This window comes from Maylandia zebra, linkage group LG12 (genome assembly GCF_041146795.1).
Source record: "Maylandia zebra isolate NMK-2024a linkage group LG12, Mzebra_GT3a, whole genome shotgun sequence".
In the NCBI taxonomy this organism is placed as follows: Eukaryota; Metazoa; Chordata; class Actinopteri; order Cichliformes; family Cichlidae; genus Maylandia; species Maylandia zebra.
Genome location: NC_135178.1, coordinates 36,070,407 through 36,095,814, shown reverse-complemented (window position 1 = coordinate 36,095,814; position 25,408 = coordinate 36,070,407). Strand labels below are relative to the sequence as shown.

Sequence of the window (25,408 nt, the reverse complement as noted above, 5' to 3'; positions counted from 1 at the left end):
CATCATTGATCAGTGGGCTGGTTTCAGTCATTATGCAAATGTACTGTTTATAAGATTGGGGAAACCTGCAGTCAGCTGAGACTGAAGACGTCACTTGGATGAGAGACGAAACGTTTCTCCCACAAAACGCTGCGTCCTGATGAACAGAATCAACTTTTTGGAGATTTACTAACCTGGATGATTGAGCATGCATCAAGATATGCAAATTAATCTTGTGAAATTTGGCACCAGGTTATAAGAGCAAACCCAAATGTTAATGCACGAAGCAGAAAACACTCAGAATGTCTTTATTGTTATGAACACATAAGTAGATTAAGTTGGGAGCTTCATGCAAATAAAGATTCAAAATTGCTCATTATAATTTTTATAAAACCAAAAACCAACAAAAACCAGAGGTGATTCTCATCCCTTTAACTATTAAACCAATGTTTAGCCACAAAGAACTCACTTAAATATATGCAGAGTCACCAGCGTTGTCAAAGTAGAGTAAAACTCTTCTTTATTCTTGCCTCTTTCCTCCGCTGTGTGACCTTGTCTATGGGCAGCAGGGAGGAGAAAGAGGTGGCATGAAAGATGAGCCTCCTAACGGTCAAACTCTTCTTTTTTATGTTCTCCGTACATACATAGAATTGTAATTATTGGTTTAATTACCTCTTTGTCGTTACATCAAGGGCACATTTTACACACTTCGTTCATTGTGGTCAGACCGACTTACTGAGGGGTGAGAGGGGCCAAGGGCTATAGGTTCACACCCACCTTGGAAAATTTATGTGTCGTTTTTGGCAATTACCAACTCTTAATTAGTTTTAATGAGACAAAGACAGTAGAACAAGCACTCGCACCTTATTCCATCTTTCTCTGCACTTCTTGTAGAGCTCGTCTGTGTAACGAAAGGTTGCAGAAGTGGGCCTGTCAGACATCGGAGAACTCCCGCGTTACTAAACTGCACAAATTAACTGGATTAAGTTAAACTGCATTCTGTTGCTTCAACCTCTACCCGGTAACTTCCTGTTAAATTTCAGATCTGTTGGCCAAGTACATTTGTAGAGAGGCAAGCCTCGTGTGAACGTTTGAGGATTCTAACAGCTGAAGTGGCTGCTGTAGTACACAGACTTTGCACAATTATCCAGCATGTGGCTGGTGTTAAATGTCCAACTGTGGTTGTGGTACAAAGCACAAATACTGTACAGTATTTTACTCCCCAGCACACAATCTGCTGCAACTGATGAGCTGTGAGCTGACTGTTGTTTTCTTGTTTTCAGGTCTGGAAGCGTTGCTAATGACTGGCGTGAGATATATTCCTTTGTGAAGAACCTTACTGACCGGTTTGTGAGGCAAGTATGATATTTTCCTGCTTTCTCATATCTCACGGATGTTTAAAAAGAAAGAGGAATAAGTTGGGGAAAATGAAAGAAGGCCTTTTCTTCTGTTTTACATCTGTTTGACATCAGCATGGCGGTTTTATGGGATAAATGTCTATCACTCAAGCGCTCACACCGTTACTTCCAGCCAGTTGCACAGATTTAAATGACTTCCCACCTGTTTTACAAACTATCATTGTGCAGAATCTACGGCATCCGTCTTGCACATAATTCATTAAAAAGACAAAACGGCAGAAACCGGCTTGAAACGTTCAGCTTGCATAACGTTTGAGTCAAACGGCGCCTGCCAGCACAGTACAGACGGTAGCGACCCAGCCAGAATGAAGTGGTTGGTTGAAGAAAATAGCAAAGGCACCAGGTGGGAGTGGGTGGCAGAGAGGAGCAGTCTTCTGGGCTGTGAGAATGGCCATTTGCACCAGGGGGGGTCCGGCTCCACACTTATCCCCTGCTTCCACCACAGAACGGCTGACAGGCAGACAATGTACAGTAAAGCAAAAGAACACTGGAAGGCGATGAGGACAATCTGCTAAACAATGCTCGCTCACCAAGAGCACTTCTGTTCTGCCATGTGGAGCAAACTGGACTACTTCATCACCCCCCTCTCCACCATTCTCAAAGAAAAAAAAACCCAACACCACCCTCTGATTTGTCCTTGGCATCAACTGCGTCTTTATCCCAAGTCTTTCTTAGAAATAAGAAAAGATCCCAGTACTGCTAAAGAGGTAACAAATAACATCTTAAGCTCCAGTTAAAACCTAAAGTTCGACGTTAAGTCACCACCCACGATTTCTCATCCGTGACTTGCGTGCGGTTAGTTTTTAGTCCACATATGAGTCCCGAAACTTGCAGACAGGATGTGGATGTATACGGCTGCTACCGCTCCCTGCCAAATCTGGCCGTGTGGCTTAAAGATTGTGCTATTTTTGCGGGGGAGGATCGCGACTGGGCCATGTGTCATGTGGGTGAGAAATATCAGCACCTCTCCTTATGCTCTGAAGGCTTCGGATCTCTGAAGGAAACACTTAATTATCTGAAGTTTAACTCGCTCTGTGGGATGGCATCCGTGTGCTTTCTGTCTGTAGCAGAGGTGTGAAGTAACCGAGTGCATGTAATCGAGTATTCACCAGAGTATTGTTTAAGCGACGCAGAAGTATCTTTACTTTAGTTACTTATAGCATCCTGTGATTTCATGGTTACACGATGTTTTTCACCCTAAATTGTGTCGCTGATTGGAATCCACATATGACGAGGACGACCGCGTCGCTGTTACCTTTATGATTGCGCAGGATAAAAACTTTAAGGTCAAGCTTGCAGTGTAAGAGGATTCTGTCTTTCAGTTGACTTGGACGCTTCGCAGTTTGTCTGTGGTCTGGTCTTTTTTACACCATCAAACACTTGATGCTCGAAAAGTTAAACCGTAGGACACCAGCCTCACGCTGACACGTCTATTTTTCCAGCACTTCTTTATTCTAATTTAACAGGAAAATGTGTTACAGTGAACGCCACCTTTAGCATGAAAGTCTCTCAATGCGGTCACTTCTCAAATCCACTTCCTTGTAATCATATTTTTAGGTGGCTGTTGGCAGAAATATTTGTTTCATCACTAGTATTTTTAAAATAAAAAATCCCTTGTAGATGTTCTCTAAAGGTTTAGTGTATATTTAATTTGCCTGCTCAATATTTCATGCTCCTTTTAACCGACGACCCATCACGCCCTTGTGATTGATTTCGGTATTCTAGTGAGGATGAGTGAAAGTGTGTCACGCCCTGCTGCTGGTTACTTAGAGCTTCTTTGGATTTTAGTTTGTTAACTGAATTTTATAGTGAAACCTTACTGAAGAAATGCACTTGTAGTTTATGTTGGCTTAAATAAAAGTATTGAGAAATCATTGTTTTATAATATTAAAACTAAATAATTCCCCCAGTACTCATCAGATCTTGTCATTTTTTAAATCCAGCTTAGTCAGAGCTTATATCTATATATGAAAATGTGTAATTTTATATATTCTATTTCATTCATTTCTCATTTTATGTCTTTTATTACAGTTCTAATGTAATTTTATTACCCCCAGTTTTGGGGAATGTCACCATAGCCATGTCTTCGTCCCTGCGTCGGTGTGTACAGGACTCAGAAACCAGCCATGTTTGTTTAAAAAAATAAATTATTAATAATTCATGAGGCGGCGAGCGAGTGCTCGGAGATGACAGAGCGGTACTGAATGTAAACAGCGCTGGCTGTACTGCGAACACTTGACGCCACACTGTTTGGTCAGACACACATCAAAGTGTCCAACGTGTCGTTTAACACCCTTAAAAAGTCACAGGTACAAAATATATAGATTCTATACTATATTTGCGCCTGTGTATGTGTGCGCGTGTGTGTTTGTGTTTGTTCGTGTGTTTATGCGTGACTCATTACCACAACATGTTTCCTGTCTTATTAATCACTTCCTCAGTCCCACAGAAGCTGCTTTAAGTCATCCACTAATATTAGTTGACATTAAAAGAGCCCCTTCTGTTTGGTTCATTATTAATGCGTCTTTAATTCCCTTTAACTGAACTGAACTGATGTAAAAGCTTTATATAACACTGTCTGTCACACTGACACATTCCCAGCTAGTCTGAGAACTTCACGTGTTTGATTGTGGCCGCGATGGTTTGGTAAAGACGACAAAGGACAGAAGTGCAGATTTTTGTACAGGATAATAAAACGTGTCATATTACAGGGTTTTTTTTAGTTGTTATTATTTAAAACAAGCAACTAAATGAGACATTTAGAGTATTGCTTCTGTTTGTTTATTTAAAACGAATCCATGTCCTTCTGTTTTTCAGTCCGAGAATGAGAGTCTCATTCATCGTTTTCTCTGCCCAAGCCAAAGTCCTGCTGCCTCTGACTGGAGAAAGGTACCAGAGTGAACCCTAAATGGCACACAGACATGTATATGCAAATACACATACACTGTACTCACTAAATACACACACACACACACACATATATATATATATATGTTAGGGGTGCAACGATACTCGTATCGATATTGAACCGTTCGATACAGTGCTTTCGGTTTGGTACGCATATGTAGCGAACAATACAAAATGTTTAATTTATTTTATCAACTTTTCTTCTGATGATGATGCTGTCTGTGTTGAGAGCTCAGTGAATCTGCGTTCGACTACTCTGCCTAGGCTGCACTGTCGAGCGCAGATCCACTGAGAGCAGCACAAGCTAGCAAGACAGAAGCTAAGCTCATTGCAACATGGCAAATTGAACCTCCCCCACCCTCATTCAGATCTGGCCTTTGGAACTATTTTGGTCTTCATGTGAGGTATGACCCTGAAGGTAAGCGCGTCATGGACTAAAGTAAAACAGTATGTCGGATGTGCCACGCAATGCTCAATTACATGGGTGGGAACTAGTGCGTTAGCGCAGTTAGCTCAGTTAGCTCGTTAACGTGTTGACGCCGTCCAGCCCCATACACGGGGCGATCCGTGGTAGCTCGTTAACGGAGATTTGCCGTGTTGTGGCGTTAACGTCATTTCAAATTAACGCTGACAGCACTAGTGGGAACACAACGAATATGACTGCACATTTACTCCGACATCATCCTAGTGCAAAGACAAGTGGAAGCAGACAAAAACAACAAGCAGCATGCTACAAACTTTACCCGAGTCATTTAGACAGCCGTTAGCACAGGATTCTCCTTATGGGGACCTGATATGTTTAATATGCTGCTGAGAATATAGCCCAGAAGAAGCTATAGTATAGCTTTTATTTTGGAAAGAGACATTTCTCTGTAATAAACTCTCTTTTCCTAAGATGAGGGATTTCTCGATCAGATTTATTATTTTATTACTTTGTTGTTTCAGCAACATTAAATTTAAAAACTGTACGTTTGAGTTAAAATCTATATTTATAATTTTAATAAATGACAAATTTAAAAAGGCATGAACATTTTTTTGTATCGAAAAAATATCGAACCGTGACACCAAAGTATCGAACCGAACCGTGAATTTTGTGTATCGTTGCACCCCTAATATATATGTATATATATGTATATGCACATGTGAATACATATATAAGGTGCATTATGCATGAAGTGGTAACTGTAACTTCATGCATAACTGCTTCTTTTTTAATTAAAATTGCAGAAGGGTTTTATATATTAATGTTGGAATTGAGTATTTTCACATTTTCATCATCCTAAAAAGCTTAAATGTGAGGATCAATGATCTGCATGATAACTACTGATTTAACATTCTCACCCAAGAAAAGGAAAATGTTTATTTACTTGATCTGAATTCCAATTCTTTAAATTAATATTAAATACTTTGACAAATAATAATAAAAGCATTTTTAAGTGTCTTTTATTTTTTGGTTTTTACCACTTTAGGGTATAAATAATTTGGCAAGTGGTTTACTGTCGTATTTTTATCTGCACTGTCATCAAAACCATATCTAAATTTAGCACTATTTTTAAAAAATGACATAAATAACACTTTAGACAAAAGTGTGATGTGTCTTATTTCTGGAAAGTGAAACTTTTTAATACTTATTAATATCAGATTAAGAAAACAGGGGATGCACAGATGACGTGAAAAGACACTGGCATCTGCACTGGAAACATTTTGGAACATGGCTGATGCTGAGAGTTGTTATTATGAAGAATAAAATAAGTGGTTTTTAAAGATGTTGGAAATGTCTTTGTTATCTTTGAACATTAAGCCAAACAGCAAAACTGATGCGAAGAACAAGAACAGTAGCGTAACTGTAATGATGATATTGCAGTCAACAAAGCTAATGTTGGTCAGAATAGTGAGTGTCATCATGTAGCTGCTGTAAAGACATTTTACACATCAGTGCTGCCAGAGAACACGCTGAAATGTGATTCAGTGTCAACACGTGGCGTGAGCCGCTAAGCGTTTCTTTATATCGTCAACATTTTTAGACACGAGATTGAAGAAGGTCTGCGGCTTCTGAAAGATGTGACTCCAGCAGGTGAAACGTATATGCACAAGGGAATCGAACAGGTTAGTTTTCTCTCCTTTTACTTTGTAAAGTAATCGTAAAACACAAATCTGATAAAATGTTCGTCACCAATCTGGTCTTGCAGGCCAACGAGCAGATAAAGCAACAGTCGCTCAAGTCCTCCAGCATCATCCTGGCTCTGACAGACGGGAAGCTTGCAGTTTATGTTCACGAACTGACTGTAAAGCAGGTGATTTTCATTCTGACCACAGCTCTAAATGTAGCTTATCTCCCCCCTTCCCTTGCTTTCTTACCTCAGCGTAGTTTAAAATTAAACTCTGCATTTTTCCTCATTCAGAAAATAAAAACCTTTTTTTTAACTTATTCATTTGCAGAAGTATCAGTTCATCTGTTTATTTGCACTCTGTTTCATGATGTTTTTTCTTTTTTTAAATTTCAACCTGTTGCACATCATCCACGCATTTATTTGAACTGCAGGCTGACGAAGCGAGGAAATATGGCGCTCGTGTTTACTGTGTGGGTATCAAAGACTTTGATGAGCAGCAGGTAAGAGGGCTTTAGTCTTAATCTAAACATAAGACGAGTCTGTCGCTGAATGTGTGCTCAGTGATTCCGGTTCTGGTGTAAGACACATTGGCGTGTTGGAAGAGTGTCAGGAAAAGGTAAACATCATCAGTGCTTTTACCTGTGCGGAAAAACCAAGTGAAGTAGTAGGACACCCAAACATGTTCTCGCTGTCAAACTTTCACCTTTTAAAGGCTTGAAGGTGGTCGGAAAAAATAATAATAATTTACATTAAAGCAGAGAACAGAGTCTTCGTGACCTAAAGCTTGAGTTCATGCCGGGAACACCGGATGTACAGTTGAGGGAACATATGAAGTCTTTGGAATTTCCAGGATTTCTGCATCGATTACTCTTAAAATGTTGTTGATTCTTCTTCTGTTATTATAGACAAACACCAGCTGAAAATACTTCTAACATGTAAATAGTTGTGCTTTCTCTGCCTTTCTGAATGCTTCATATAACTACTTGATGATGTGGAGGAGCTTTGGACCTGGAGCCATATTTCTGGGATGTCTTCATCCCTGTCAGCTCGATCAAATTGTAAATTCAGTGTTTACACATCGATTTCAAGGAGCAGGAGGACGCAGCAAAGCAAAACCAAACCATGATGCTGCCTCTGTCATGCAGAGCGCACTTCCTTTAGTCCTCCACTGTACAGGAAAGCCCAGCTTTAGTCTCATTTGTTGAAACTTGAGGTGCTGCAGTATTTATTTGCAAAGCTTCCTTTGGTCTGTGTCAGTTACTGCAGACACAACCCCTCGGTTCATGACTGAGCTTATAGTGTTTGGTTTGTTCAGGATCGCCACTGCTAACAGCTGCAGTGTCGCTGGATTTCTTCCATTTGTAGACACTTTATGTTTGTATTAATAAACACTCGCTTCATTAGAAATTCCTCTGTAGACTTTTCCAGCTTCTCGTGTCTCCGTGGAGCTTTTGTGAAAGCTGCTGTAATCAAAGCTTAGTTTATGCCACCCAGCTATTCTCAAGAAAAGTAACCAGACTTTGTATGCCTGTGATTATTAGGAACACCTCAGTCCAAGCAGCTTGTGGAGAACTTGTAAGCATAAAGGTTCACCTTTTTTTTCAGCCTGCAGCATGTTATTGTGAATTAGATTAAAAAAAACAAACAAACCCCCAAACAATTCATGAATAATCTGTGCAGAAATCCGTCTAATCCAAAGCTTTTTTCTTGCACCCGTACGTGTGACCAGTTCTCTCACCTTAAATCACTCTCGCTTTTCAGGTGTTGATCTTAACCCTACAATGCCATTTGTAGCATATTTGATAGATGAGTTTCTGAGACCTGTATCTCATCAAAATGATCAATACTTTCCATTATCTTAAAATGTTATGGACAAAACTCTTTTTTTGTTTTGTTTGTTTTTTAAAAATTAACATTGACAACAAAAAGTTGCCAAAAACGCCCAAAATATCAAATGTAATACAAAAAACATATAATAAAAATATATCATACAGAGCACGATATAACAAAAACAAAATTTGGATTTTGTTATAATCTCATTTCCAAAAAATCTGAATTTTCTGCCTGTTTTTTGTTGCTTTGGGTCTTACAGGGTAATATTAGTTTCATTCCCAGTGGTCGGTCATTATTTTCCCAAAATAAGTTGGAATACTGTACATGACTTTCTAGGACATGATATTTAAATATTTACTCTTTTTTTAGATCGCATGATCAGTTATTACTTTTCATACTTTTTATTTTTGGACAAGCTTCCTTTTGAAATGGAATGAGAGGGTGCATAAAGAGGGTGCACGCTAATATTTTTGGCTCATCGTTTGTTTGTTTTTCACAACATTAAAGAATGCGTGGAAATTTAAACCACTCTGAACTTTAAAATAACATTAAATTGAGGTTAATTACATTACAAATACTTGATACTAGCGATATGACCAGAAACTAAACTAATACACAGTAAATGAACGTGTGATCATACAGGAATAGTTAAAGTGTGTTTATACTATTAAGCCAGAATAGCAAATTCTTAAAGGTTGATTTAGCGTGTCGCCGGATATTATATTAAGCAGTACAGAGACCACAGGAGTGTAACTATTAAGGCTTACTGTGAGCTTTTGTTGTCATTAGAAACTGTGGAGTAAAAGCACCATTTCTGTTGGCTGTGAAATCGGTTATTGGCTCCTCACACCGTTCACACTATTTTTATTGTATTTATTATTTGTCTCCGTAGCAAATGATGAGTTTGTGCTCATATCGTAAAGTGACGTCAAGAATTTCTTCCCTCTAATGTCACCGATGCTCAGTGCTGTCTGCATTTTTACTGTCACTCTTCCAACATGGTGGCCTGTCCCTTGTAACCATTGGTAACCGATCCTTTGATGAGAACTTAAGTCAAAAACAATGGCAATGTTGCTCCCAATTTGTGCTGCAATTTTTTTTTTTATAGTTGAGCAAAGTGTTTGCCACAGTCATGCCATCTGTTTGTCTCCTCCTGCCCATAATATGAAGGGAAAGACAGAGCTCAGTCATAAAGAGAAAAAGAAGAAAGCCGTGTTAAATCAGCACTGCTCCCTGTTTACTCCATTCTTTCGTGATACCAACAGCTTGCTGAAATTGCGGACACCAAAGACCATGTGTTTCCTGTCAAAGATGGCTTCCACGCTCTCAAAGGCATTATCAACTCTGTAAGTTTGCCTGACGTCTCTTTTTTTGTGTCTTCGTGAGGTAGCTTTGTCGTTCGTGCTGTAGACTAACAAGCTGTGGGTTTCAGCTGAACCTCTCTTCTCCGTATGCAGGCACAGCTCAGCTGCTAACATAGTGCACGCTGTTTGTCAATTCAGCAATTGAGTAACGTTGTTTCCTTTGGCTTCATTGGCATTTCTCACAAATTAGAGCAAAACCTCAGTGGACTTCCTGCTAAGCTGTTTGGAAAATGTCTGTGGAAATAACTGGTCGTTGTGTCCTCTTTTTGCACACAAAGACGGAAATGTCTTAGTCACTCTGTCGCAAATTACACGCTGTGATGGGAACAAGTAGTCACTGTCCATATAGCATCCACTTCACGCTGTGTTTTTTATTGTGTCACAAGGCGCGAGTGCAGCAGCAGGGCTTCAGTAGAGCTAATTCTCATTTTTTAGATGATTTTTCAAAATAAAAGCTGGTGTAAGCCACCAGTGCGACACAGAAATCAGCGAGTCGCCCTCAGAGAGCGAGAGTCCCTTAAACAGTGTTTAAATAACGTTCACAAACAGCCGCCTCATCCTCTGCCAGCCAGTTAGTTATACTTTCCATGTGCTGCAGCTTTTAGCCTGAATGCTGTCAGCCAAGGTGGGGGTTTGTATGGCAACATTTTCACATGAGTCTGAGCCCAGAGTCCTGCAGAGCACTCTGACCCGAGCTGGACTTACATGAGCTGAAAAAGAGCAGAGCTAAATGTTGCTGTCAGACATGCAGCTGGAAGCACACAAAGCCAAAGGGTGCGACTTGTTTCTGTGTGATGCAAAGAACCACGAGCTATGATTGATGGCTCTACTTTTAAAACGACTGTGATGTACAGGAAAGTGCTGCTTTCTACCTTTGTCTTGTGAATGCAAAAATAAACAGGTAATACGGAGATACTTCATGCCAGTTCTTTATAAATGTGTTAATTTTATAGTTTATTTAGACACAGAAACATGTAAAGCTTTTAATCTAAGCACTGCAGCTGCTGTTAGCAGAGTCTCGCTCGTGCATGTGCAGCCACGATTCATTGAAAGCAGCTGTAATTGTTGTTGAACTATTGTGTGTGTGTGAGTAACCACAAAGATGAAAATGTTCTCATGTGTAAGTCCAAGAATACTGTCAACTGTCAGAAGTACAGACACCCAGTTTGTAACAGTTAAGATCAGAAGATAAAAGACTTTGGGGTGAATGGTGAACATGATTACTGATATTTTGAAGAAAATGCTTCAGTCTGTTTATTCTATCAGAAAGAGAGCTTTGTTCACAGGGCACTCTTGCCACTAAAGGCACATGTGCGTGTTTTTTGTGGTCTCGAGACACTCCAACCGTTATCCAAAGCGTCTGAAAGCCTGTCCGAGAAAGTCCAGGACAACAACAAAAAAGCTCGTCCCCTCAGAAGAGGAGCTGAGTGCAGTGACGCTTCCAGCATCCAAATGAAACGAGGAGCATTCCTCTCTGATTACTAATACTGGATTCCTGACTAGTTGGCCTTCTTGCTTCACTGTTGGATTTTGAGGATTTGAGATCATCTGTGCAGCCTTTTGCTGCAGGATCCACCCCGCCTCTGTGACCAGCATGACAAAACTCGCAGGAAAAAGCTCAGCAAAGTTGGGTTTCTGCACCCTCGTTTATTTCTTCTGCACTGGCCCTTTGTTGTCTGAGCTGCAGGCCTTTTGGGAAAGCCCCAAATTCAACTGCTATCAGTAACTTCCTTTGCTACTGGACTGTTAAACTCTGCACCATTAGTTGTTATCTTGTGGCACTTTACTGCAAAATAATGCATATGACAAAGAGTTCATTGCCATATGAACCTTTCCACTTAATTATTTCCAGAAAGTGATTAGACTAGCCTCATCCTTGCAGAAACCCCCGCCAGTTACAACACTGGCTGAGATATTTGGATGACTTTGGGTATTTGGACGTCTGCCTCCTTTTCCCTCTGCAGCCCGTAAATAATGTTTGTCACTAGATCCCAGAGAAATGAATAGCTGCTGTTTGAGTTGAAGCAAATGGAGGCCTCTAATCTCAGCATTCAAAGCTTATATTTTAATATCTTCAAAACACCGAGGATGTAGTTTGTGGATCCTGTAACCCAAACAATTTACCAAATTTTCTTTAAGAGTGAATTTTTTCTGTATGTGTGAGATGGAATTTCTTCAAGTGGAAAATTTCACTAGATGGAAAAACAGTGTAATTCCTGAGGTCCTCCCATTATTTTAAGCTTAGGGAGGCAAACAGTCAGTTGTTTTTTTTTTTATTTCCCCCTTTTTTTTCTTTCTCTATCGCACTGCCAACGAAGTAATTAGACCGGGAAAATAGTGGCACAGAGGAACAGCAGCAGATCCTTTTCCCTCCCAGCTGTCATCTACAACCCTCTCCCCTTTTAACAATTCCATATCAAACCGTCATATTTAATAAGGCTGCTGTAAACACTTCCGTCTTCCTCTTCTCAGATTGAAGTTTAACCCAACATCAAATGAAAGGTTCAAGTGTCCTATATTGCAGTTAATATGCTTCTTTTTACTGACTGTGTACTGGGATTTGCATAGTTTGTCCTTTGTTGATTTATTGAATCATAGCCGATAGTGCGGCTCCATGACAGTGGGCTCACACAGGCTCTTTATATGGTAATGCAGGATCCCCGAGGTTTTTAATCGAAGTGAGGAACAGTAATAGTCTTGCATAATTTTCCCATAAAAGCTGACACAGCTGCTGTTCTACCTCCTGTTCTCCTCACCGCTGATATTCAGCGCTCTCCTTTAGCCTGCAGGTTCAGAGGAGCAAGACATTTCTCAGGTGTTGCACTCTAATCTGTTTTCTAAACTTGACAGAGTCGATAACGGCCAGGACTTGATGTATTTATTCTCAGCCCTCAAGCAGTAATGTTTGCATTTCATGTCCCCTTCCCCTCTTATCCTCAAGATATTAAAGAGATCGTGCACAGAGATCCTGAGCGTGGAGCCCTCCAGTGTCTGTGTGAATCGTAAGTAAATCCCGATCAAGTTTTTGGAACTCAAGTCGATTTATCCTCCACAGGAATCTTTTTGTTTTTACATGTGCTGAATGAAACAATGACATCCTTCCAATTGTGTCGAGCCTGCTCACAGACAAGTAAAACTTTAATGTTGGTAGTGCAAAGTCATATGAGAGGCCATCAGAAGAAAGGCGAAGACTTTTAAAATTCCTCCTCCGAGCTTGTCTGCTGTTTGTTTATATTCCACAGAGTCCTTTGATATCGTCCTCAGAGGGAACGGCTTTGCCCTCGGACGCAGCAATGAGGGCGTCGTCTGCAGCTTCATAGTTGGCCAGCAAACCTTCAGTAAGTGGAGAAAACCCAGAGTAAAAGCTTTATATACATACACCATGTAGTCGTTTAATGTCATAACTCTCTGTGTTCCTTCGGGTGGACTTAAGTGGACTGGTCTGTGCTGTAAACTGATGGTGAGCATGCAGGATTCAACTCTGCACAGTTATTGATTAATAATTTGAAATGACTCTTAAATATACAACACGGGTACCAATCATAGGACAGTAACTCCCCGTTAATGAACTGCTGAAGCCACATTGTCCAATATAATCATGATTACCAGTGACCAGAATGTCCTGACGAGCTCATTACATCCTGCACAACCGAGCAATCGTTGCAGCTAAGCTGTCAAATGATCATTGGCCCAGTCCTGTTATTCACGCAACACATTCACATCTAAAACTTTTGCAAATATTTGCTCAGATTTGTATTTTTACAGTGTCGTAAGTTTAAATTTCGCTCATGGCTTTAAAAAAACTACCAGGGAAGTCGAAAATCATAAAGAGGAAGTCGGCATGCCCGCAAAGGAATTTTTTATGAAGACAATATCATGTGGCTGTCTACCACAATCTGTCCATCCAGTCTTTTTTGTACAGAAATATTTTCTTTGCATGACCCGTATTTCTTTGCTCCTTCCAGTAAATATGTTTCCCAATCTTCTGACTAAAGGGTTCCAAATTAAATTGAGTTGAATCTTCCTGTTGCTCACACGGCAGGACCATGTTTTCACGTCACGTCTCCTGAAATGTCATCTTTATTTATATGCTGACAAACAGTGTTGGTCAAATTGCTTGAAAAAAGTAATTAGTAACTAATTACTGATTACTTCTCTAAAAAAGTAATCCCATTACTTCACTGATTACTTGTTTTCAAAGTAATTAGTTACTTAGTTACTTTTTGAAAACATGATACACAACCTGAGTGTGTCATAAAGCAATAGACTTTTCAGCCCAGTTCTATTTTTTCACATCATAAAACTGTAATCACATGAAAAAGCCTCTTTTTAAAAATTGTTTTTTTTAGTTTAAATCTTTTAATTTTATGCACATTGCATTAAGCAAAAATTTAATTATATGCAACAGTCTTTGACCTGAAGACATTCTTTAACATTTAACCCTATTTTCTGCATATTCCAGCATATAAAGTAAAATATTTTTTTGTGTTTAAACTCTTTCAAATAGTTGCAAGTAAAACAGCAGAAAATAAATAAAATCAAAGTCCTGTCGCTCTGAAATCTATTGTCACCTGTTTATCAGGAGTGGGGTGAGTGGAGGTTTGCCCGGCGCCACAGCGGTGATGTCAGTGGGGGGATCCGGGGGTTTTTCTGTGAAGTTCACATTCCCGTGGCAGCGTGCTCGATGTTTAGTTTAGGGGTTTTTTCGCTGTAAAAAGAAGTTTTCTTCCCACACAGAGTGTACAGCGTACGCTAATGTCTTTGTCACTTTTTACGGAATCAAAACTCAAAGTAATGTGATTACTTCCACGCTTTAAATGCGGCATGTTCGTTCTCTCTCCCACACTACATATTATCCATTGTTGAGCTACACACATCCGTTACCACGAATGTCGCTACAAACAAAATCACAGTTTAGTAACGCAGTAACGTAGCGTGCTTACAGGAAAGTAACAGTAATCTAATTACTTTTTTTGCAATAGTAATCCCTTATTACTCATTACTTGAAAAAGTAATCAGATAACAGTAACAATAACAGGACTTTATATTGCAGAGTAAAAACCAGTACGTGATGGGGAAAAACTCCAACAATAATATGAACCCTTATGGACAAGCACTTGGCGACAGTGGGAAGGAGAAACTCCCTTTTAACAGGAAGAAACCTCCAGCAGAACTGGGTTTAGAGACGGGCTTCCATCTGTTGTTAGAGGGGAAAGAGAAGAGAGCAGAGGCAGATGGGACAAAAGGCGCACATGGGAAAGAACAAAGCAACCACCAAACCTTAGAATATGCACTGTGGACATTTTTCCTCCCAAAATTTGGAAAATAACCCAAAACTTGCAATAATAATTGCAGACTAACCCAAAATCTCAGCAATGCCCTAAAAGCAAACAGTAAGTGTTCCATCTGCACTGATCTCAGCAAATTGTGGTTAACGTTTTTGTACGCTGCATCCTGAAATAGCTGTCTGCACTCTGATTAAAGGTTTCCCCAGAGCCACACTCGCAGTAACAGACACTCCACCCTCTTTCTCCACTGCTATGAATGGATCTAATGTGTGTTCATTTATAGTGGAAAACCTATGAGGATTTATTGTCTTTTAAGGACGTAACGTGAGCGACACAGACATGGAATACAGTATGTGTTGGAAAATCTTCATCTCGCTGAGAGGTCGGAAATGGCAAAACAAACCCGGCCCGGACATGTCTGTTATCTCACTCATCTCAATGATCTGAATTCAACAGAAGGAAGGGGGGGATGTACAGTAGGTCACCGCGCTCCTTATTTTGTGCTTGCAGTCTGTTCTGATAAGAAATCCTTTTTTTAGGAAGCAAACGGGATTTGGCACCTAGAGCCAATCTTTTAAAGCTCTCATTTGGCCGTGGGATCTGTGGGATCGGTGACTGCCAATGACAACACTTCCATCCTTGTCAAGTTATTTTTGATTTTCAACATTTCAACTTGACTAAAATACTTGGAACATATTTTTTCCCTTTAAAAAATAAATTCATCTGATTTAGGAAGCGGCCATTAGCAGATGTCTTCCTGTTAGTCCTTTCTCAGTTTAGGCTGTCTCACATTCGCCCACTTGGGGCTATTTATTCCCTTACTGGCTTTTGCATGTGTTCAGTCCAGACCTTTTTAACAGTGGGGCACCTTATAATTATGGACAAGCATCATGGCAGCTATGGAACACAGCACATATGTGAAGCAGATGCTTCACTCAAACCAGTTGGATCCCTCTGTAGAAAAGGAGGAACAAGTTTCAATCATCAGAGTGACCTCTGTGACTGGAGACGCTTCAGGTTTTTGTCAACCTGTGCTGATGAACGCTCTCAGATTATAATCCAATCATTTATTTTATTTTGTGCCCAATCGAGTCCCAGTTCCAAAATCTCATAGGATAAAACATCCTGAGCGTAGAAGAAATGTTCATTAACACAAGTCAGTTAAAATGTGACAATATCACTGATTTTTATTCAAATGGGAAAGATACAGGTCTATTTAACCTCCTAGGACCTGGCGTCCACATATGTGGACGTCACATTTTGGGTTATTTAGACCAAAATACTCAATTTTGCTCTACAAGGGCCTGATATCCACTTACGAGGACGTTATACTGCTACTGTTCTATCGAAATTTTAAACGAATATCCTCATATGTGGCTCTGATTTTTCTTAAAAACAAAAATAAGGTAAAAAAAATCTGGTAATTCTTTGTTTTTACATTCATCGGGCCCCAATCAGCCCAAATATCAAAGAGAAATTAAAAATGCATGCTGTGGAAGAGTTCGGGTCTTAGGAGGATAACGCAGAGGCTCACAGAAGGCTGTTGGTTGCCTGAGAACCCCAGAACTGGCAGGTTCACCATGAGCGGAGGTCATCCTGTGGGGCTCTGGCAGCGCTGCTTTTGTTCCTCCTCTCACAAAGCAGCAGATACCTGTCTTACTGTTGGATTGATGCTGCCCCTCTCCAGCTCTCCTTACGTAACTACTGCTCTGCTGCACACTGTTGAGACTATACTGGGCGAGACCGCAAACCCAACCTGTACTGGACGCAGTTACCGTCTTGTGTCACCAGTAGACCAGAACTAGAGAACAATCGGTAAGGAAGGTGAGGAGAGAGCAATGGTCTGTGTCCACCACCATCAAAAATGTTGTCTTGCTTTTGGTCCTCCAGTGGACCTGTTGTGTTTTAAATCACACCAGAGCAGGTGAAATGGATTCGTGATGGTTTACACTTTCTAACGGGACAGTTTAGTTTAACTGGCTTTATGTTACACCGTGGTGATCGAGGGTTTCCTTCATGTTTGACTGTGTAGACAGAACAAGCACAGATACATAAACAGATACTGTGTTACAATGCGTAATCCGTACTTACCTCATTAAACAATCTGCAAAGTTAATAATAAAACTTTTTTTTTATTTCTTCCAGCTGAGAAGCCGAGCACGGTGCGTAATGACTATCTGCTGTGTCCCGCCCCGAAGCTCTATGAAGTCGGACAGTAAGTAGGACGTTGTTTTATTGTCGTATATGGAGAAGCCGTCACAAACAGTGGAATCTCTGCTAACAGTGATGCTAAAATATCAGAGAAAGCTTTATGTGATATAGTATAATGCATCATAGTGTTGTAACTGTTCTATTTAAATCTTTTTGTTCGAGTCATGAAGAAGAAAGATCAATTTTACTGAGTGTAATTATTTTATTGTAATCGTGAATTGAAAATCAGATTCATCACCTACCATGACAGGTGACATATGTGTCAGTCATGTGTGCAGTGTTGTCCACAGCTGTGGCTTTGATGTTTTTATTACACACTTTCTTTATCGAAACAGCGTTTTAACTTTTGGCTCACTCACTTCAGAAAGGTTGAAGGGTTTTTTCTTACATCTCTTCCTTACTTTTTACATTTTAAGTAGTTGCCTAGGTAACATGATGACATCATCAGAGATGAAACCCCTCACTGACCTAAGATGTACTTGTGTGCTAAGTTTGGTTGCTCAACACCTGATGAGGCAGAGGTTCATGTGTATATCATGCAGAGCTCCAACGCAACAGACCTCCAGATATGATGCAAAGGCGAGGTCAGCTAGAGGTTATGCTTCCGTGCACACCTTTAATTTAATTAAGACATTTAAAATTATTCAAGGTAAATATATATATTTCAGTATATTCTTTTTTTTTGCCATAACACTTGGTGAGCATGAACAAAAGTGAACTTTCTTGGCTGTAAATATTCACTGTGCGTGGAAATGCAGCAGTGTCTTCAGGAAGCATGTTCTCAGAAACATATGACATGATATATGCAGCTCGTTTGTGTTTCTATAGATACATTTATGTTTTCATCTTGGCACGATGACAAGAAGAGACGTGTGAAGTCTCAATGACAGGATCGCGCTGGCGTCTACAAATAGGGACAATCTAAATAGATTCAATATGCTGCCCTATAAATTGTTACGGCAAAGGAAAGAAAGGAATGTTGTGTAGGATAAATGCCAGATCTCAGTGTTTGTTTTTCAGCTTTATGTTGAATTCGGGAAGCTTAACTCAGTCGGTGAATCATATATAAGGTCACGTCCTTTGTAGTAGTTACTTCCCCTTTTACCCACATCAAGAATCTTCCCCCAAAAAAAGCAAACTTCCCTTTTCTGGAGAATTTAAGCTTCTTTTGTGCAGCTCAGGTCTCTGTGTTTGTTTGTTTTCTTCTTATTTTTATTTAAATCACACGTCTCTAAAGTTTTACTGAAAGATTAAAGTCTTGGTTTCTCTCGTGCACATTTTCTATTTTTTTCCACTCAGTTTTTCAAAAGTCTTTTGTGCAAACAATCAGCTCCTAAGTCTGTAAATTAGCTGTATGTTAAAACGCGTAAAGACGCAGTAAACAGTGTAGAAGAGACAAACACCCCATACATACAAGCCGCAAACACTCGAGTGAAAACAGTGCAAATACGCGTTCATTCCAGCCCGCGTTGCTGTTGTTTGATTTTAACGGCATCTCTTATAATCCCAAACCATAGCAGATGATCGCTAAGGCATTATAGATGGAACAACAGATTTTAATGTCCTTGCTGACTGCAATCCAATCAAAAATGTATGATTATGAGTGCCGCTGGCTCCTGAAGGTCTTCCAGCTCTAAATGAGATTGTGTATAATACAGTATGACGGCGGCGATGCCGTAACTACACCGATTCAACTTGAACCTCACCTCAGTTAATCCGCTCATGTCAAAAATCTAAAGTGTTCATGAAAACATGATATTTTCATTTTTTTATATTTTATAAAAACAGTGGCCTAAACTACAGAGAAGAGATGGAAGCATACACATACAGACTCTAAGAAACAGCATTTAAATGCAAAAACATACATCAATGCATTAATAACACAGGTCTGAAAAAAAATTATTTTCAGTTGCATGACATATTTTTGGTCAATTTTATGAATTTTAGGGTGCTGAATCCAAAAATGATCTCCATTTCCATCCATCACGTACAGTTTTTGCAAAACAGGAGGAGTTTACATTAAATAAACTACAACAGCGGTGAAAAAAATCAATTTTTATTACAAGTAACCATGCATAATTTTTCTGAGATTCCTTACTTTCCACTATGAGCAAAGTAAGCCTGATAGGACCTGCTGCCCCCCCCCCCCCCCCCCCGGTATCTATACTTTGACTCAAGTATAGATACCAGATTTCAGTTTAAGGGAAACTATGCACTTAATTACACTAAAAGCATGAGTTTTGCAAGGAAACCTATCGAGATTCAGTTCAATTTTATTTAAATAGCGGCAAATCACGACAACATTCGCCTCAAGGCGCTTTATATTGTAAGGTAGACCCTACAAGATGGAATTTTAAAAATATTTTTCCTGGTTTCAGCGAGTAAAAATCTATAAGACAGTCAAAATATCCTATGAAGTTTTTTGTTTGCAGACCTGTCAGTACAGAAGCATGCATTTAAACAACCCTCAGTGTTTGTTGTACTGCTTGTACATGGAATTGGTTATTTTTCTGTTTTATTTTCAATCTATAAAGTCTAAAAAGATCTTTTCATGTTTTTATAAGGGAGAAAAAAGATCATTTACATCACTATATAACTATCAGTTGTTTTGATTGTGGATAAATCGATCAAGTCATTATTTGATGGATTTAATAGATTCATCCTTGTTTTCTCAGTTGAATGCCACAAAATTCCCAGATCCCAGGTTATATGGTTAGGTACCTTTAAATCTCTTCAACCGGGAAGAATTCAGTGATTTTAATATAAAAGAAAACATAAATTCTTATATTTTGGAAATTTGACAGATCATTTTGGCCATTTTGCATAAAATAAAATGATATTAGATCATAATTAGAGCTGGTTATTTATTGTCTGAATATTTTAGCACTGCAATAACTGAACAGAGGAAGGAGCCTGAAGTTGAAAAGGTTTCTTAAGAATTTTAGAAAGGTCATTTGACACGTCTGTAATTTTTTACTGCACAGATAAAGTTGTGAAGTCATGCATATATTTTATATTTTTATAGAGTTTTGAGAAGCCTTGAGGATTTCTCAGCATTTCAAAGCGTCTGCTGGACTTTGTCCAGGTTCTTTCTCCTGAGTCGAGCTCAGGGCAGCCAAACACAATGTTTTGGTTCAGCCTGTAAAAAGATGAAGCGGACGCCCTACATCACAGGTCTCCAGCACCTGATAGGACCTGAGCTGACACTGATGTTACGTACCCGCCATTTGCAAAAGGCCTGCTTAATTAACTCTTGGCTGCCGATGATGACCCATTAAGTAGTTAGCTGGTACGGGTGGTGAGTAAACACATCTGCTGGAGGGGCTTTAAAAGGATGTGCGACAGATGCAGCCGTTCCCTTTTCCGTGCTCTCCATTTAAATAATTCACCATGCAGTGACAATCCCTGCACCCCGGACCACCTGCGTGGAACTCCAGAGCCCAGAAACTTCCTTCTCCTTCCATCTGTCTGCTTCTGCTCCATCACCACTGCCGCCGCAAAGGATGCTCCTTTAACACGGCTCTACTCAGCCGGAGAAGAATTGTCATTTCATCGCACAATCCTTTTCCCCCTTTCCAGCCATGTTTTGTTACACATGGGGCCTTGTCCTCGCGAGTACTGCTTGAATTTTTGTTTTTGCCTCACAGATATAAGTTGCTGGGGAACATATTTCAGATACAGCAGTCGACTGAGTTGAGGTCCTCAGCTGCGGTTTCTTGTCCCGCTGGGGTCCCGGGGCACACGGCACCACATCTAGCTTTGGCGTCCAGGAATCAGAGCGTTCCCGGTCATCGAGCTGTGCGGGAGCACTCACGGCAGAGGCGTCATCTGTGCTGACAGCTGTGGCATCAGGCTTGAAACTCTGGCATCTGCTGACACTCTATGCTCCCTCCTCCAGCCCTCCATGCGCATCCCCATTAGGAGACCCCGCACACCCCACTGGTGCTCCTCACGAAGTGTTCTCACAGTAATGGTGGAAACAAAAAAAAATACCTGAAGAGGGAGGTGACAGCTGCTTTACACAGCAGGTGCAGTGACGCTGATATGCTGGTGGATAAATAAGACGTGCTGCTGCAAAGAACACCGTCACCCCGTGTGCTCCCCGGGGGGTATCAGGATGTTTTGATTGAAATGTCCTATTGTCTGAATATCCCTTCATGTTGCAGCACAGGCCTGCTTCGTGTCTGTTGATTGGTTGTAACATGATCTGAATCTGGATCTGGACCCGACCGACCGTGCCTGGGCCAACCTCATCGAGCAGCCCAGGGCACTTTATACTTAACAGCGCCAATGCTCTCTGTTCAAATTCACTCAAACCTGTTGTAGGTGCAGGTCACCTGGTGCGAGTGCACATATGTCACCCATCTCTGCTTTACGTCTCCATTAGTCAGGTTTGTCCAGGAGTTTGGTCTTTCTTTTAACTTTTTTTCTTGGTGTTTCTGATTAACTGTAAAATTGGTAGAATATTTTATATTCCCTTAATCTAATGCAGATTTCTCTAAAAGCCTTTTTGACTGTCTCAGTAAATCTGTCCAACCTTTGATCTTCAACGATGGGTAAACAGATCCCTTTCCTACATGACTTTGGGGATCTTTTTGCCACGTTTTCTAGACTAGAATAGCGGCGAACCCTGTTTCCTGTCTCTTAATAAGATCCATCCACGAGAGGGAATGTACGTGGAGCTGAAAGTACCAATCAGAAGTGCTCTCAGTTGGTATTATCACCAAATTGGATTATTGGTTATAAGAAGCCGGTCAATATTCCAATTTTGTACGGGGAGCCAACTTTTAGAGCAATAGCGGTTGTCTCGTCTGGACCACATTCTCTCATCTGCTGTCCAGGCTTCGTGAGGCGATCCCTCCCATCAACTGAGCTTCAGAACTTCTGCCACACAAACACATACAGACTGATGATTCCTGGATGCCGGGTGACAGGCCCCACATATGCTCTGCTGTAAATTATTCACCCTCCTCAATTTTCACATCTTTAAGGGAAGTTTGAAAGCCATTAGCGTCACCATTGTCAGCCGCTCCAGCTGCATCGCATCACCAAAGCTTAGCGTCACAGAAGGCCTACCTTCTGATGAATTATAGCGAGCCTGGGGACAAACTTTTTCCAATGCGGAGCCAGAGGTCTGCGGCGGGAAGGAGCCTTCGGCCGTTCAGCCGGTGTCCCTGGGAAGCGGTGTCTGTTTTTGAGCGATCCCTCAGCCCTGTGACAGTCTGCCCTTTCAGCTCCCATTTATTCAAACATAACTACAAACCCACCAGCAGCTGCAGCTCTCTCCTCAGTGTCACTCATTGGCTTTTACTGTGGAAAAGTTAAATGACAGCCTGCTCTGTTTTCAATTATTCAGTTACTGGGTTGCCTCTTTAAATTCTTTTAAACCTTTTAACCCCCCCTCTCCATAATCAAATTGCTAGTATTGCATTTAAACATTTTTAAAATGAACTTTACAACTGACTAACGAAAAAGCCATAGATTCATATTCTGCGAGCAGCAGAGTGACTAATCATTAGAGCAACACTTTAATAGATTTGGCCACGCAATTACTATATTCTTTTGGTCGTCTTCGTGGAAATAAAAGTGTGTAAAAGAGAAGAGGATCTATGACTTATGCCTCTGTGTCAGAGCACATTCTGCCTACTCAACAGTAACTTGGTAAATTAGCAGTCAGTGTCTCAGAGAGGGAGGAGAAAAAAAGGCCTCGCTCACTATGGTTGGGTTGTGGTGCGTTAAAGATGTCCGGCGTTGTCGACCGAGGGAGAAGTGGGTTCGTCAGTGTAACTCGCTTGGGAGCTTTCCACCCTACACACTGCGGGGTCCACACCTCCAGCTTGATTAACAACCTGCCCACCATTATCACGGATTGATGGTGTCAGCTAAATTAGCCTCTCCCCTCATCCATTCAGCGCGAGCGCTTAGTTAACATGCAGGGACCTAGAACATCTTCGCCGAGCTACGGAGGCGTGCAGCGTTTCCAGTGATGCTTCCTGATGGAAGAAAACTGATTCTCATTCAAAATCTTCAGTTTTCAACTCTTAAAGTTACCATTCATTCATTTTCAGTCCAGTACCAGAGTGTTTCTTAGTTCCCTGTTAATGATTTGTGAAAACTTCTCCCACATGCTTTTTCCTCGAATTGCAAAGTTAATCTGTCAGCGTAAGGTGTCGCGGATAAATACAACAAAATAAAACCAGTACCGGTACCAAAAAAAGAAGATTTATTCATAACACATGGGAAAAGACCCAGGGAAACAGAGTTAATGATAAAAACGATAAAATAACAACGATTAAAAACCCTGAAAACCATGAATTTCACACCCGACTCTCAACTCTGGCGGCCCGGTACCAAACGACTCGGCCCATTGATTGGGGACCGCTGACCTAAAACTAAAAGAGCATTACATTTACTTATTATTTTGTTCATCCTGCTACGTTGTAATCCTTCACTGACTGTCACTATAAAAGTGTCAGTGTATCTGCAGCACACATAACAGAATAGAATAAATGAATAGAATATTTTGCCCTCTGTAGCATTGCCTAAAATGCACCAGCTGCTTAAATATGAAAGACCTGCATCAAATATCCAATAAAGATTTTATTTTTTTTTTTTTAATATAACTTTATTAAGTAATAGATAATTTGAAAGCACAAGTTGATCATCAACAAGTTGGTGAGGTGTCAGAGCGGATCCTGCTTAAAGGTCGCTGCACTGTATTTTAAATATTTAGCGCAGTAAATAAGGTGAGGTGCAAAAAAGTCAGTTTCGAATATTTAGACGGCGCAGTAAAGGACACATGGTCTGGTCGCTCATCTGTTCAGAACCACAGGAGAATTGGTGGCCCAAGGCACTGCCTGAGGCAAAATCCACAGCAAAGAGAGCACTCTTGTTATTATTCCACTGCACCATTTTTAATGCAGGGCTCCTCTGTACACTCCCGTGCACTCACAGCTGGCCCCTCGCACACAATACCGCTCTGCGTACTTCTTTCTCTCGCCTCTTTTCTTTTTGTGTCGGAGGGAATATTTCAGGCGTTTCATTCGTTCCATATCCTGAATTCTCATTAAACCTGCGGTAATTGGATTGGGCATAATAGACATATGGAAATTGCAGTGCCGTTCATCATTAGGGTTTTAATTGCGCCCATTTTGGCTTTGCATTTTTCTCTCTAAATAAGTCTTCGGAGTTCAGGAGCCTTGTTACTGCCAGTCAAGTTACTTCACCCACACACGATGATTATGTGATAATGACAGGATTTCCTCCCACTGAGGACATTTATTTAATTCTGATTGTTGTCTTTATTGAGCATTGTGCTAACATGACTCCAGGACTTATTAGCGTTTGTGAGAACAGGATTTGCGAGAGCAACGATAGAATTATAGAGCTCTTCTATTTTTAAAGTCTTGATGCAGAGCAAAGTATTATCAGGGAGAACAAAACTGTTTTCAATAACACTCAATACATATTGTTAGATTGATTAAACACACACACACGTAGCACGGTAGAAGAGAGACAGGTAAAAATAATAATGTTGCTTGGCAACAACTCGTTACTTAAAAAGCAATTAAAGCTTCCCAAACAGTGCTGCTACCTCTAAGACGGCGGTGTCAAACATGAGGCTCGGGGGCGAGATTTGATGATCCCGTTTGGCGCACCGGATGGCTTCGCCGTGTGATAAAATTACAGTGAAGTCATTAATTACACGTTTTTGTTAAAAACAAACCACGTTGCTGTTTACGGTGTAGTAATGCATGACCAGTATGACTACACATGAGTAAAAATGTGTGCAAATCTGAGCAGGATCTCTGATTCATATTAGATACAAAAGCTTTACATGTGATGATTTTATGTCTTTTCACATCCTTCAGTTAAATTGTAACTACTCCAGCTTTACTGGCTGTACAACAACTGAGATACATTCTGTGTTTTTCTGAAGAGAACTCAGGCTGTTTGTACAGGGATGGTTTGTTACATTTGAAAATTAAATAGAAAAAGCTTCTAGAATTATTTTTGGCATTTAGGCTTTATTAGAGAGGGAAGAGGAGAGAGAGGACAGGAAACCAGGGAAAGAGTGGGGTGACGTGCAGAAAAAGATCTGGAGAGCAGACTCAAAGTTGGGCTCCTGCAGTAGCCTTCAGCCAGCAGGGCGGCAGCTCTGAGCAGACTTCTTTATACTTATTTAAAAATGAGAAATTTAGAGGCGTGTGTGTTTCATATAAGCTGTGATGCTGTAGTGTTATGGCTTCCTCAAAGTGGGACCAACTGGACTAAAATGAGTTTGACATCATTGCTTT

The 25,408-nt window shown here is 40.5% G+C and overlaps 1 protein-coding gene across 1 annotated transcript in view; it reads left to right on the top strand.

The window, feature by feature from the left end:
* The window catches only part of antxr2a (ANTXR cell adhesion molecule 2a), an 82,816-nt gene that overhangs the window by 5,673 nt on the left and 51,735 nt on the right, over positions 1 to 25,408 (top strand). Inside the window, exons 2-10 of the mRNA XM_004555679.5 lie at positions 1,263 to 1,334; positions 4,215 to 4,286; positions 6,329 to 6,410; positions 6,494 to 6,598; positions 6,847 to 6,915; positions 9,514 to 9,594; positions 12,554 to 12,614; positions 12,855 to 12,950; positions 17,046 to 17,115. Coding sequence (XP_004555736.1) covers positions 1,263 to 1,334; positions 4,215 to 4,286; positions 6,329 to 6,410; positions 6,494 to 6,598; positions 6,847 to 6,915; positions 9,514 to 9,594; positions 12,554 to 12,614; positions 12,855 to 12,950; positions 17,046 to 17,115 — 708 coding nt within the window. The remainder of the gene's footprint in view (positions 1 to 1,262; positions 1,335 to 4,214; positions 4,287 to 6,328; positions 6,411 to 6,493; positions 6,599 to 6,846; positions 6,916 to 9,513; positions 9,595 to 12,553; positions 12,615 to 12,854; positions 12,951 to 17,045; positions 17,116 to 25,408) is intronic.